Here is a 13,436-nt window from a genome sequence, read left to right as displayed (position 1 = left end):
GTGAGGTTATCCATTTTGGTAGGAATAACAGCAAAAGGGATTATTATTTACATGATAAAATATTAAAACATGCTGCTGTGCAAAGAGACCTGGGTGTGCTAGTGCATGAGTCGCAAAAGTTGGTAACAGATGATTAAGAAGGCAAATGGAGTTTTGTCCTTCATTGCTAGAGGGATGGAGTTTAAGACTAGGGAGGTTATGCTGCAATTGTATAAGGCGTTAGTGAGGCCACACCTAGAGTATTGTGTTCAGTTTTGGTCTCGTTACTTGAGAAAGGATGTACTGGCGCTGGAGGGTATGCAGAGGACATTCACTACGTTAATCCCAGAGCTGAAGGGGTTGGATTACAAGGATAGGTTGAGTAGACTGGGACTGTACTCGTTGGAATTTCGAAGGATGAGGGGGGATCTTATAGAAACATATAAAATTATGAAGGGAATAGATAGGATAGATGCGGGCAGGTTGTTTCCACTGGCGGGTGAAAGCAGAACTAGGGGGCATAGCCTCAAAATAAGGGGAAGTAGATTTAGGACTGAGCTTAGGAGGAACTTCTTCACACAAAGGGTTGTGAATCTATGGAATTCCTTGCCCAATGAAGCAGTTGAGGCTCCTTCATCAAATGTTTTTAAGATAAAGGTAGATAGTTTTTTGAAGATAGATAGTTTTTTAAAGAATAAAGGAATTAAGGGTTATGGTGTTCGGGCCGGAAAGTGGAGTTGAGTCCACAAAAGATCAGCCATGATCTCATTGAATGGCGGAGCAGGCTTGAGGGGCCAGATGGCCTCCTCCTGCTCCTAGTTCTTATGATTCCTTCAGCTCCAAGAGCTATGTCTCATTCCTTCATGAAATTACACAACGTTTTTGACCTCAATTACTTTGTGGTAGGAAATTCCACAGATTCACCACTCTCGGTGAAAAAATTTCTCCTCACCTCAGTCCGAAAAGGTTTACCCCTTATTCTCAAGCTATGACCTCTAGTTCTGGAGTTCCGCACCATCGGGAACATTCTTTCTGATTCCACCTTGTCTAATCCTGTTAGAATTATATAAGTTTCTATGAGATCCATTCTCACTTTCTAAGATCCAATGAAAATAATCCTAACCGACTTAGTCCCACCATCCCTAGAATAGGCCTGGTAAACATTCGCTGCACTCCCTCCATAGCAAGAACATCCTTCTTCACACCAAAAATGCACAAAATACTCCAGGTACGGCTTCGCCAACGCCCTATACAATTGCACAGAAACTTCTGTATTCCTATACTCAAATCCTCTCATTATGAAGGCCAACATACCATTTGCCTTCTTTACTGCCTGCTGTACATGCGCGCTTATTTTCAGCGACTGACGCACGAGGACATCAAGTTCTCGCTGAGTATCCACCTCTCTCAATATACACCCATTCAAATAATAATCTGCCTTCCTATTTTTGCCACTGAAGCCAATAACCTCCCCAAACCGCTCCAGAACCCTTCCCCCTCCCAGAGCGTAAACGCAGAGTCTAGGCCAGCTAGCACAAAAAGATGACTACAGATAGGGGCCATTAACCACCTGTCAATCACTCTGGAGAAACCCCCTACAGATTCCTTGGGGTTTTCCACCTCAGCCCTCCTTGCCAAATAAGGCGACATTACTTTGTTTTTTAAAAAAATATTTCTTTATTCGCCTCCTTTTTCACATTTTCTCCCAAATTTACACCCACCAACAATAAACAATAATCGTAACAAATATGTCAATCCCCATATCAATAACAACGATCCCATCCTCCCACCAAACCCCAAACAGTAGCCAGCATGTTCACAAAGAAACAAAAAGGAATCAGGAATCACCCATAGTCACCATCAACACACACCGCCCCCCCCTCCCCCTAGTCCTCCCATCCACCCCCCCCCCCAACTAATGTTCTGTGTTATCCAGTTCTTGAAAGTGCATGATGAATAATGCCCATGAATTGTAGAACCCCTCCATCCTTCCCCTCAGTTCAAACTTGACCTTCTCAAGAGTCAAGAATTCCAACAAGTCCCCCCGCCACGCCAGGGCACAGGGTGGAGAGGCTGCCCTCCATCCCATCAGGATCCACCTTTGGGCGATCAACGAGGCGAAGGCTACAACATCTGCCTCCGCACCCGTTTCCAACCCTGGCTGGTCCGACACCCCAAATATGGCCTCTCGAGGGCCCGGGTCCAGTTTCACGTGCACCACTTTAGAAATTACCCTAAAAACCTCCTTCCAGTAATACTCTCGCTTTGGACAGGACCAAAACATATGAACGACCCCCCCCCCCCACCGCAATGTTCACACACATCTTCTACTCCTTCAAAGAATCAGCTCATCCTCGCCCTCGTGAGGTGTGCTCTGTATACCACCTTCAGCTGTATCAGCCCCAACCTCGCACACGTGGTGGAGGCATTCACTCTCCGGAGCACCTCACACCAGAACCCCTCCTCCATATCCTCTCCCAACTCTTCCTCCCACTTTGCTTTGATCCCTTCCAGTGGTGCCTTCTCCTCCTCCATAATAGCTCCATAAACCTCTGACACTACCCCTTCTCCAGTCCCCGTCGTCAGCACCTCCTCCAGCAATGTGGAGGCCGGCTCCTCCGGGAAGTTCTGTGTCTCCTTTCTGGCAAAATCTCGAACCTGTATGTATCTAAACATTTCCCCCTGCTCCAGCCCATACTTCGCTTCCAGCTCCTTGAACCTTGCAAACTGACCCCTAAGAAACAAATATTTCAGTGTCTTAATCCCTTTCTCCTCCCATTTCTGAAAACTTCCATCCCACCTCCCTGGCACAAATCTGTGGTTGCCCCGAATCGGCATTTCCCTTGACCCTGCCCCCAACCCGAAGTATTGGCAAAACAGCCTCCAAATTCTCAATGAAGCTATTATTACCGGACTCCCCGAGTAGTTCCCCAGGCTATCGGGAGCAGCGCTGTTGCTAGTGCTTTCAATCCCGACTCCCTGCACAAATACTCCTCCATTCTGACCCACTGGGAATCAACCCCTCTGACCCAGCTCCGCGCATTCTCCACATTCGCTGCCCAGTAGTAATACATCATGTTCGGAAGACCCAAACCCCCTGACTGCCTTCCCCTCTTCAGTAGCACCTTTCTAACTCTGGCCACCTTCCCTCCCCATATGAACGACGCAATCCTTCCCTCAATCTCTCTGAAAAAAGCCTTTGGCAGGAAAATCGGCAGGCATTGAAAAATAAACAGAAATCGCGGCAACACGTTCATTTTAATCGCCTATACCTGACCTGCCAGTGACAAAGGGAGACTGTCCCACCTTGCCAGATCAGCTTACTCTCCCCACCAAACTAGAAATGTTGTACCTGCGGAGCCCTACCCACTCCCAGGCAACCTGTACCCCCAGGTACCTAAAGTGAGTTGCTGCCCTACGGAATGGCAGCCCCCCCACCCCTGGCCGAGACACCACAAAATACTCACTCTTGTCGAGATTTAGTTTGTATCCCGAGAAAGACCCAAACACTCGAAGCAGCTCCAATATTCCCCCAATCGACACACTCGGTTCCAACACGTATAACAGCAAGTCATCGGCATACAAGGACACCCTATGCTCTATTCCCCCCCGCACTATTCCTTTCCATACCCCCAAACTTCTTAATGCGATGGCCAACGGCTCCAACACGAGTGCAAACAGCAGGGGGGACAGAGGACATCCCCGCCTAGTCCCACGATGGAGAGAAAAGTATCTCGAGCTAATGTTGTTTGTGCGGACACTCGCCCTCAGCTACTTATATAATAGCTTTACCCAGTTCACAAATCTTGCTCCAAACCCAAACTGCTCCAGAACTGCCATCAAGTACCCCCATTCTACCCAGTCGAACGCCTTCTCAGCGTCCAATGCCATAACCACCTCTGTTTCCTTCCCCTCTGCCGGTGCCATAACGACGCTCAATACCCTTCTAATGTTTGAAAAGAGCTACCTCCCTCTCACGAACCCCGTCTGATCTTCACCTATCACCTTCAGGAGGCACTACTCCAGCCTACCCGCCAGTAGGTACCTTCACCAATACTTTTGCGTCCACATTCAGAAGTGATATGGGCCTATACGACCCACACTCCGTCGGATCCTTATCTTTTTTTAGCAACAGGGAAATCGATGCCTGCCTCAAAGTTTGTGGCAACACCCCCTTCCCTATCGCCTCTTCAAACATCCCCATCAGGGGTGCCAGCTTATCCTTGAATTTTTTATAATATTCCACCGGAAACCCATCCAGCCCTGCCACCTTCCCTGACTGCATCCTCCCAATCGCATCCTTTATCTCCTGCTCCACTATCGCTCCTTCTAATGTAGCCCTGTCCCCCTCCCCTATCCTCGGGGACTCCAACCCATCTAGAAATTTCTGCATCTCCCTGTCTCCCCCAGGTGGCTCTGACCTGTACAATCTCTCATAAAATTCCTCAAAAACCTTGTTAATCAGATCCGGAGCCACCACCAACTTCCATGCCCTAACCCTCACCTGCACAATTTCCCTTGCCGCTGCTTCCCTCCGGAGCTGACCTGCCTTATCTCCATGTTCGTAAACTGCACCCCTTGCTCGTCTCAGTTGGCGCACCGCCTTCCTGGTAGTCTGTCAAAGCTCGCCTGTAGTTCCTTCCTCTTTTCCAGCTTTGCTGGGTCCCCATCCTCTGCATAACTCCTATCTACCTCCAACATCTCATCTTTTTTAGACATAGAATTTACAGTGCAGAAGGAGGCCATTCGGCCCATCGAGTCTGCACCGGCTCTTGGAAAGAGCACCCTACCGAAGGTCCAAACCTCCACCCTATCCCCATAACCCAGTAACCCCACCTAATCCCCATAACCCAGTAACCCCACCCTACGGGCAATTTTGGACACTATGGGCAATTTAGCATGGCCAATCCACCTAACCCGCACATCTTTGGACTGTGGGAGGAAACCGGAGAACCCGGAGGAAACCCACGCACACACGGGGAGAACGTGCAAACTCCGCACAGACAGTGACCCAAGCCGGAATCGAACCTGGGACCCTGGAGCTGTGAAGCAATTGTGCTAACCACCATGCTACCGTGCTGCCCGTGCTATTACCCTCTCCCGCTCCAGCCTCTCCTCTTTGTCCACCCTGGCCTTAAAACAAAATCACCTCCCTCCTCACCACCACCTTTAAAGCCTCCAAGACAACCGCCTTTGACACCTCACCCGTACAGTTGAAACCTACATATTCCTTAATTACCTTTTCAATTTTGTCACTGAATACTTGGTCCCCCAAAGTCCCACATCTAATTTCCTCCCCGGCCTCTGCACTACACCCTTCTCCAGCACCATATCCACCAAACGTGGAGCATGATCTGACACTGCAATTGCCGAGTATTCCGACCCCTTAACCCCAGCCAGCAAAGCCTGCCCCACCACGAAAAAGGTGATCCACGAATATACCTTATAGACTGCTGAGAAAAAAAAGAGTACTCCAACTCCCTCGGGTGCAGAAACCTCCACGGGTCCACCCCTCCCATTTCCACCATGAGCCCAGCCAACGCCTTCGCCCCCCCGATGGGACCAGCGAGCGCGGCCGTGACCTGTCCAACCTTGGCTCCTGCACCAAGTTCCAGTCCCCCCGTCCCCCCCACTATCAGTTTGTGTGTCCAAGTTGGGGATGGCCCCAAACATCATCTTTGGGAATCCCACATCATCCCAATTGGGGCCGTATACACTTAACAGCGCCACTAACCTCCCCTCCAGCGCCCCTGTCACAATCACATATCTATCCCGCTGATCTGCCACCACCTTCTCCACCTGGAAGCGTACTCTTTTGCTGACCATTACCGCTACCCCTCGAGCCCTTCCGTCAAGTCCTGAGTGAAACACCTGACCCAGCCCTTTTTAAGTCTCACCTGGTCTTTCACGCTCAAGTGAGTCTCCTGCAGCATTGCTACATCGGCTTTCAAATTTTTAAGATGCGCAAGCACCCTTCACCTCTTGACCGGACCTCCTAACCCCCTCACGTTCCACGTGACTATCCTAACTGGGGGTCTCTCAGCACCCCCCCCTTCTTATCCACCATCATCATATCACCGAGCCCTGCCCCATGAGTCTGACCCGCCCCTATCCATTATTAACATCGAACCCCTATCCCCTCCTCCCAAACCACCCCCCCCCCCCCCCACACATTTCCTCTCAAAAAACATCTTGCAGTATCAATCCCTTCCCCCCCCCCCCCCCCCAACTCGCTCGCCTCGTAGGCCCATCGGAACCTGCTAACCAGGCTCCAATGTCCGCAGCCTTCCTCGCACCTCAATTCACTAGCCGACTTTAGTTAGCTAGCGCGGGTGGCTGCCCCCGCCAAGATATACCGTCCCCTCTCACCCAGTCCCAGAGAAAGAAAAAACAAAAACAATCAAACCTATACAATTCACTAAAATAAGATATAACCGTCGCCACGCAGAATGCCAATCAACCCAACCAATAACTTTAACTCTGTAACAATGTGAAGAGAAGTAAATTACAATACACGTCAGTAAAAAGAAAGTTATGACATTTATACATTTTCCAGCTCCCCAATCGCAGTCCACAGTCTCTCTTCCAGCTCCGCTCCTCACGTCCGTCCCAAGCCTCCCGCCCGCACGAACGCCTCAGCCGCCTCCACGGTCTCGAAATAAAAGTCTTTGGCATCATACGTCACCCTCAGCTTCACCCCCTTTTTATACAGTGCCGCCTTCACTCTCCCGAACGCCGCTCGTCTTTTTGCCAACTCCACCGTCAAGTCCTGATAGATCCGAACTCCAGCACTGTCCCACTGCACCTCGCGCTTCTGCTTCGCCCAGCTTAACACCTTCTCCTTCATGCAGTACTTATGGAAGCAGATAATTACTGCTCTTGGCGGCTCATTCACCTTGGGCTTCGGCCTTAATGACCGATGAGCTCGGTCCAGCTCGCACCGGGAGGAGTTCTCATCCTCCCCCATCAGCTCCGCCAACTTCTTAGCGAAGTACTCTGTTGGCCTTGGGCCCGCTGTCCCTTCGGGCAAGCCCACAATTCTCAGATTGTGCTGTCTCGAGCGGTTCTCCAAGTCCTCGAGCTTTGCTCAGAGTCCTCTGATGACCTCCACCACTCTCCGCAGCTCGTCCCCCATAGAGGTGAGCTGGTCGCTGTGCTGCGACACGGCCTCCTCCACTTCCTTCATCATCTCGCCTGCTCTCTCACCTCGGCCGATGTTTTTGCCACAGCTACCCTCACCGGAGCGATTGCCTCCTCCACCAATGATTTCAATGCGACCGCCGCCTCCTTCCTCAAAGCCTCCATATGCCTCGCAAACTGCTTTTCCAGCTCCACCGCCATCACCTCGGTCATCTTTTCCACCGTAAGTAGTGTGGCCCCACCATGCAGCCCGGCATCCGCCATCTTGTCAGCGCTTTTGCTGGCCTTCTCATTCAACGGCAAACCCAGGTTTTATTCCTTCTTCCTAGCTGCTTTTCGCATCCTCCAACAAATTATTTTTTCTTTCTTTCTTCAATCCAAAAATAAATAAGTAATTATTTTCAAAAATTTCAAAATCAAAAAATCTCTCTTCCCCAACCCCCCCCCCCGGGGACCAGACTTCCCATTTTCAGTGGAAACCACCCAATGTGCTCTAGTCCCCCTCTACATTGCGTTCTGGACTCGGGCCTGCCGCCTCAATTGCCTCGCCTCGTGTCAAGCTCCGTCCACACATCTGACCTCTGGATCGATGCCTCCCCCTCCGGCCGCCGGACATTCCGGCGGGGCTCCTCACCGGTTCCAAACCGGACCAACCCGACGGCCGTCCCTCAGGCCCCAAAGGCCGAAGAAACTCGGGACGAAAGAACCACGGGGAAACCCCCGAAAAAGTCAGAAATATCGCAGACCGGCGAGAGCCTCGTCTCGACGCAGCCACTCCACTCACAAGTGGCACCGGAAGTCAGACATGACTTTGTTAACTCTGACAAAAAAGGATTTAGGGAGAAAAACGGAGAGACACTGAAAAAAAAAAACCTCAGAAGGACATTCATTTTAATAGTCTGAACCCTGCCCGCCACGGACAGGGCGAGGTTATCCCACTTCCCCAAGTCAAGTTTCTAGAATCATAGAATTTACAGTGCAAAAGAAACCATTCGGCTCATCTAGTCTGCACCAGCCCTTGAAGAGAGCACCCTACTTAAGCCCACACCTCCACCCGATCCTTGTAACCCAGTAACCCCACCTAACCTTTTGGACACTAAGGGCAATTTATCGCGGTCAATCCACCTAACCTGCACATCTTTGGACTGTGGGAGGAAACCGGAGAGCCCAGAGGAAGCCCACACAGACACGGGGAGAACGTGCAGACTCCATAACAGACAGTGACCCAAGCCGGGAATCGAACCTGGGACTCTGGAGTGGTGAAGCAACAGTGCTAACCACTGTACCACCGTGTCGCTCCGATTCATCAGAGTAGCATAATTTACTTTATGGAGCGAGACCCAATCATGGGCCACCCAGATTTCCAGATAATGAAAGTTAGATCTGGCAAGGGGAAAAGGAAACATCTCCAGATAGGCACTTCTCCTTGGCTGCTTAAGTATTCACTCTTGTCCAAATTCAACTTATACCCAGAAAAGGTGCCAAAATACCCAAGTAGCTTCATTATCTCATCCAGTGGAGATTGGGTCTGTAATGTAAAGATGATCATCTGCGTACAAGGCCATCTATGTTCCCTTTATCCCCGATTTATCCCCTTCAACTTACTCAAAAATCTTCCATGACCAACGGTTCAACTGCTGAAGCAAATAGAAGCAGTGGCAAAGGATATCCAAGCCTTGTACCCTTATTTAACGGAATAGAATCCAAGCTTAAGGTATTAGTGCAAAAACAGGCAGTATAAAAATTGAAGCCAGGTTATGAACATTTGCCCAAAACCAAACCTCCCAAGAATCTCGAAGAAATATCCACCCTACAAACGCTTTCGCGGCGTCCATAGATACAATCACCTCCAGTTCAGGCACAGGAGAGAGGAAAGGAGAATAGTTAATAGCCGACGTCTATTGCCCGCCAATTACAGACCCATAACAAAGCCTCTCTGGTCCTCCGCGAACACCTCTGGGAGGCAGAACTCCAATACCTTTCCGAGCAATTTTGCATCTGCATTCAAAAGTAAAATGGGTCGAAATGACCCAGATTCCGTGGGGTCCTTGTCCTTCTTCAGGATCAGGGAAACAGAGGCCTGCACAAGCGCAAGGGTCCCAGGACAAGGAGTCATTGAACATACCCAATATCAACAGGATCAACTGACCCGCAAACATCCTGCAAAACCCAATGGGAAATCCATCAGAGCCATGAGCTTTGCCCGTCTGCATTATCCCAATGAATTTCATAATTTCCTCAGGGCCGAACGGGAATTCTAACTCCTCTCACCTTTCCCTCCCCGCCAATGGGGAGGATAACCCAAAACTCCTCCATGGCCAAACTTTGCTCCAGGTGCTCCGACCTATAGAGATCCTGATAGAATGCTTCAAAGACCGCGTTGACTTTAGGCAGGGCAGAAGCTAAACCCTCACCCGAGTCCCTTATCTGCACAACCTCCCAGGAAGCAGCCTGTCGCCTAAGCTTAGGAGTTAAAAGGCAGCTGGCCTTCTCTCAGTATTCGTAAAATGTCCCCTTTGACCGTCGCAGCTGGCTTACCACCTTACCCACTGATAAGAATTCAAATTGCAACTGCAGCTTTTTCCTACTCGCTAGCAACTCTGGGGTAGGGATGAGCAAGTACTGATGGTCCACCTTAAGGATGGAATCCACCAGCCTCCACTGTTCCACCCTCGCAGTCCTTTCAAAGTGTGCTTTGTAGGAAATTACCTTCCCCCTGATGACCACCTTAAGTGCTGCCCACACATAGAAGCCATGATGTGGAGATGCCAGCGTTGGACTGCAATGGGCACAGTAATAAGTCCAACAGGTTTGTTTTGAATCACTAGCTTTCTAAGCACAACTCCTTCCTCAGGTGAGTGACTTACCTGATGAAGGAGCTACCCACTGAGAGCTGGTGATTCGAAACAACCTGTTGGACTTTAACCTGTTGTAAGACTTCTTACTGTGCACATATAGAAGGTGAGATAGACTCACGTTTACTAAATTTAATATATTCCCCAATGGCAAAATCTTTTGTCCTCCAATCGCGCCGTATCCAATCTCCATGGTGGGCTTTGGGAGGGGCCTGACTCTAGGGTCAAATGCACAAAATGTGGAGCATCATCCAAAATCACAATCATCGAATATCTTGCTCTCATCACCCAGAGGAGGAGATCTCTCCACCACGGAAAAGTCAATATAAGAATGAACCTGATGGACAAGGGAGAAGAAAAAAAATGATTTTCTCTCGGGTGCAAAAACGCCACGGATCTGCCCATCCCATCTGTTCCATAAAGGCCAACAACGCCGCCCCCACACCTGATGGAACCAACGATTTGGGCCTCAATCGATCTATTCTCTAATCTAAGTCACCCTCCCCAAAATTAGCTGAGAGTTAATAAAATCGGTATAATCCCAATTTGGCGCATAAACATTGACCAGGACCACTGAGATGTCCACCAAGGATCCACCAACAATCACATACATACCATTAGGATCCGGCACGATCTTCGTGGCCGAAAATTTAACCTTTTTATTGATCAAAATTGCCATCCCGCGGATCCTACTGTCGAAGCCAGAGTGAAATATTTTGTTTTATAAATTTAGAGTACTCAATTAAGGGGTAATTTATCTTGGCCAATTCACCTACAGTGTACATCATTTTGAGTTGTGGGGGTGAGACCCACGCAGACACGAGGAGAATGTCCAAACCACACAGAGACCCGGGGCCGGGATGGAACCCGGGTTCTCAGTGCCGTGAGGCAGCGGTGCTAACCACTGTGCCGTACTGCCCCACCCGAATGAAATACTTGACTCACCCAACCCTTCCGCAACCTAGTCTCATCCACAGACGAGTCTCTTGCAGAAACAGATCAGCACTTTCCAGGTGTGCAAATACCCTCGACTTTTCACTGGGCCGTTCACCCCCCTTACATTCCAGGCGGTCAACCAAATTAGGGCTTCTCCCTCCCCGAACCAGAGTCAACCAAGAGTGGTCATCCAACTACTGCTTCGTGTACAGGCACCAGGCCTACCTAAGATGGCTTCCAAACCCACCAGCATGACAAAAACACAGAAAAATCTGTCCTACCCCTCACGCCCCTCCCCCCCAAATCCCCGCCCCCTAACAAAACCACACCTTAACCTACATATACATAAGTGAGGCAAACAAAAAGCCCTAAATGATACTTGACCCTAACCCCAAACAAACAAAAACACTAAGCTCATTATCCAAATCTAAACTAAGATAGTGAGCTTCAGCTACCCCCATCGCTCCGCTCCAGTTAGCTAGCACTTCGGCTAGCAGGGCGGCTCCCGCCTACGGATCCAAAAATCAGAAGTAGATCAAAACCCTGTACAACGTTCTCCAACAGGGAGCTATATATTTCCCGTAACAATTATAATCCAACCTTTAAAAAACTATCATCCCACCCAAGAACAAAGAAATACGAACATCTACATGAACCCCAATAACTCCCCACAACCACATACCCATCCCCAACATCCAAATGCCTCACATAAATCGAGATCAACTCGCACTCAGCCCATGTTTTATTTTACAAAAGCCTCTACATCCTCCAGCGCAGCAAAAATATAGTCTTTCAACGCAAAGTCATTATGAGCCACACACACCGTGCCAAATCAAACTCCACTCTTATTCAAGCGGCCTTAGCCTTGTTAAATGCCGCCCGCTTCCTTGCTAGTTTTGCACCAACATCTTGATACATACTGATGGCGTGGCCTTCCCACTTAAGAGTCGTGACTATTAGCCTATCTTTTTGAGTTGTGGGGGTGAGACCCACGCAGACACAAGGAGAATGTCCAAACCACACAGAGACCCGGGACCAGGATTGAACCTGGGTTCTCAGCGCCGTGAGGCAGCGGTGCTAACCACTGTGCCACCGTGCTGCCCCACCCGAGTGAAATATTTGACTCACCCAACACCTTAGCGTATCTCAAGATCTGCTCTGATTCCTGAAAGCTATGGAACTTTACAATAACAGCTTATGGAGGTTCGTTGGGACAGGGCTTCCACCCAAGCGTCCGGTGTGCTCTATCCAACTCAGGAGGGGACGTGAATCCACCCTCCCCCACCAGCTTCCCAAACATCTTAGAGAAGTTCCCTCTGGCAACCCTACGATTCTGATATTTTGCCTCGTAGAATGATTCTCTAGATCGTCCACTTTGGCCTTCTGTGCTTTATTCAGCCTGGCCATATTGAACATATCAGCTTCCAGAGAGGCAGTCTGATTGCGAAGCCTTGAGAGAGCCGGCACCACTCCCTTTATTCCAGCACCATGGACTCCTACCAACTTATTGGTTTTCTCCAACACCATCCAAGTGGGAGCCAGGGCCATCTCTATATGACTGCCTTTGCTCCTCGGATTCAGCCGGCAAGCTTCTGGTAAGTATCTCGGCGGCTAGTGGAATGGACGGGGCCACAGCAGCATCCTCCACCATTTTCTCCACCGAAGAGCCCCGAGAAGCCTCAGAGTCAGTCGACAAATTTCTTTCTTCAGCCGTCTTTGTCCTGGTCCTTCTGGGCACCTTACACCATTGATCAGGTGGATTTTAAGCAACAGTACCCCCAGAAACTGGGTGAAAAGGTACCCTGGTGGGAACCACCTCATGTGCTTCTACTCTCTACATACCGCCACTGGAAATCTCCGCCCAATGTGTAACAGGGAGTATTAAAGGGGATTGATCTAGTTATCCAAATTAAGAAAGGCAAGAAGATAAATAGAGATAAATGTTTTCTGGCTGCAGACAAAACAAAAAGCGCATAACTCGGATATAGCTATTAGAAAAATTAAGCGCGGAGGTATCATTTACAGTGAGTACATGCAATTGGTTAATGAGCTGGAGGCTTCAGTTTAAAAGTGAACTCGAAAGTATTTGAAAAGAAATATAAAATGATAGGAAAAAGCAAGGAGATAAGTTTGGGGCAGATAATGCCAGCATAGGCTTAAATTTAAAACATTTTGTTGAACATCTCACCTCTTTTCTTCCCTTGCCCGTTGCTGTTCTTCTTGTCGCAAAGCCTGAATCATTATGGACTCAGTAACGCCTGTCGACATGCCTCCTAAACTGCGGGGCATGGAACGTCGACGAGTGGAAGTGCACACTGCTCCTCGCTCCTCTTCTAAACCATAACGGCCTTTTGATGTTACTGCAATGGTCGTCTTCTCTCTTAGTGGCCTTGCATGCACAAAAGAAACTATAATCAATGACATAAAAATGGTAACAAAAGTTGATTCGAGGAGTTGAATTAATGGATAAAGTATTCCCATTAGGCTTATTTAACACATTTCGTATCGATATGTGGATTGGGGTAT

At 49.2% G+C, this 13,436-nt stretch overlaps 1 protein-coding gene across 2 annotated transcripts in view; it reads right to left on the bottom strand.

The window, feature by feature from the left end:
- Positions 1–13,436, bottom strand: part of LOC140429778 (uncharacterized bromodomain-containing protein 10-like) — a 105,997-nt gene that overhangs the window by 73,424 nt on the left and 19,137 nt on the right. The window contains exon 2 of one of the 2 annotated variants that reach the window (XM_072517223.1): positions 13,099–13,299. The exons of the other annotated variant lie outside the window; for it this stretch is intronic. Within the exon in view, the coding sequence (XP_072373324.1) occupies positions 13,099–13,299 (201 nt within the window). The remainder of the gene's footprint in view (positions 1–13,098; positions 13,300–13,436) is intronic. 2 annotated transcript variants of the gene reach the window in all.

This window comes from Scyliorhinus torazame, chromosome 9 (genome assembly GCF_047496885.1).
Source record: "Scyliorhinus torazame isolate Kashiwa2021f chromosome 9, sScyTor2.1, whole genome shotgun sequence".
In the NCBI taxonomy this organism is placed as follows: domain Eukaryota; kingdom Metazoa; phylum Chordata; class Chondrichthyes; order Carcharhiniformes; family Scyliorhinidae; genus Scyliorhinus; species Scyliorhinus torazame.
Note: the sequence above shows the minus strand (reverse complement) of the source record. Positions and strands in the feature narration are given on the sequence as shown.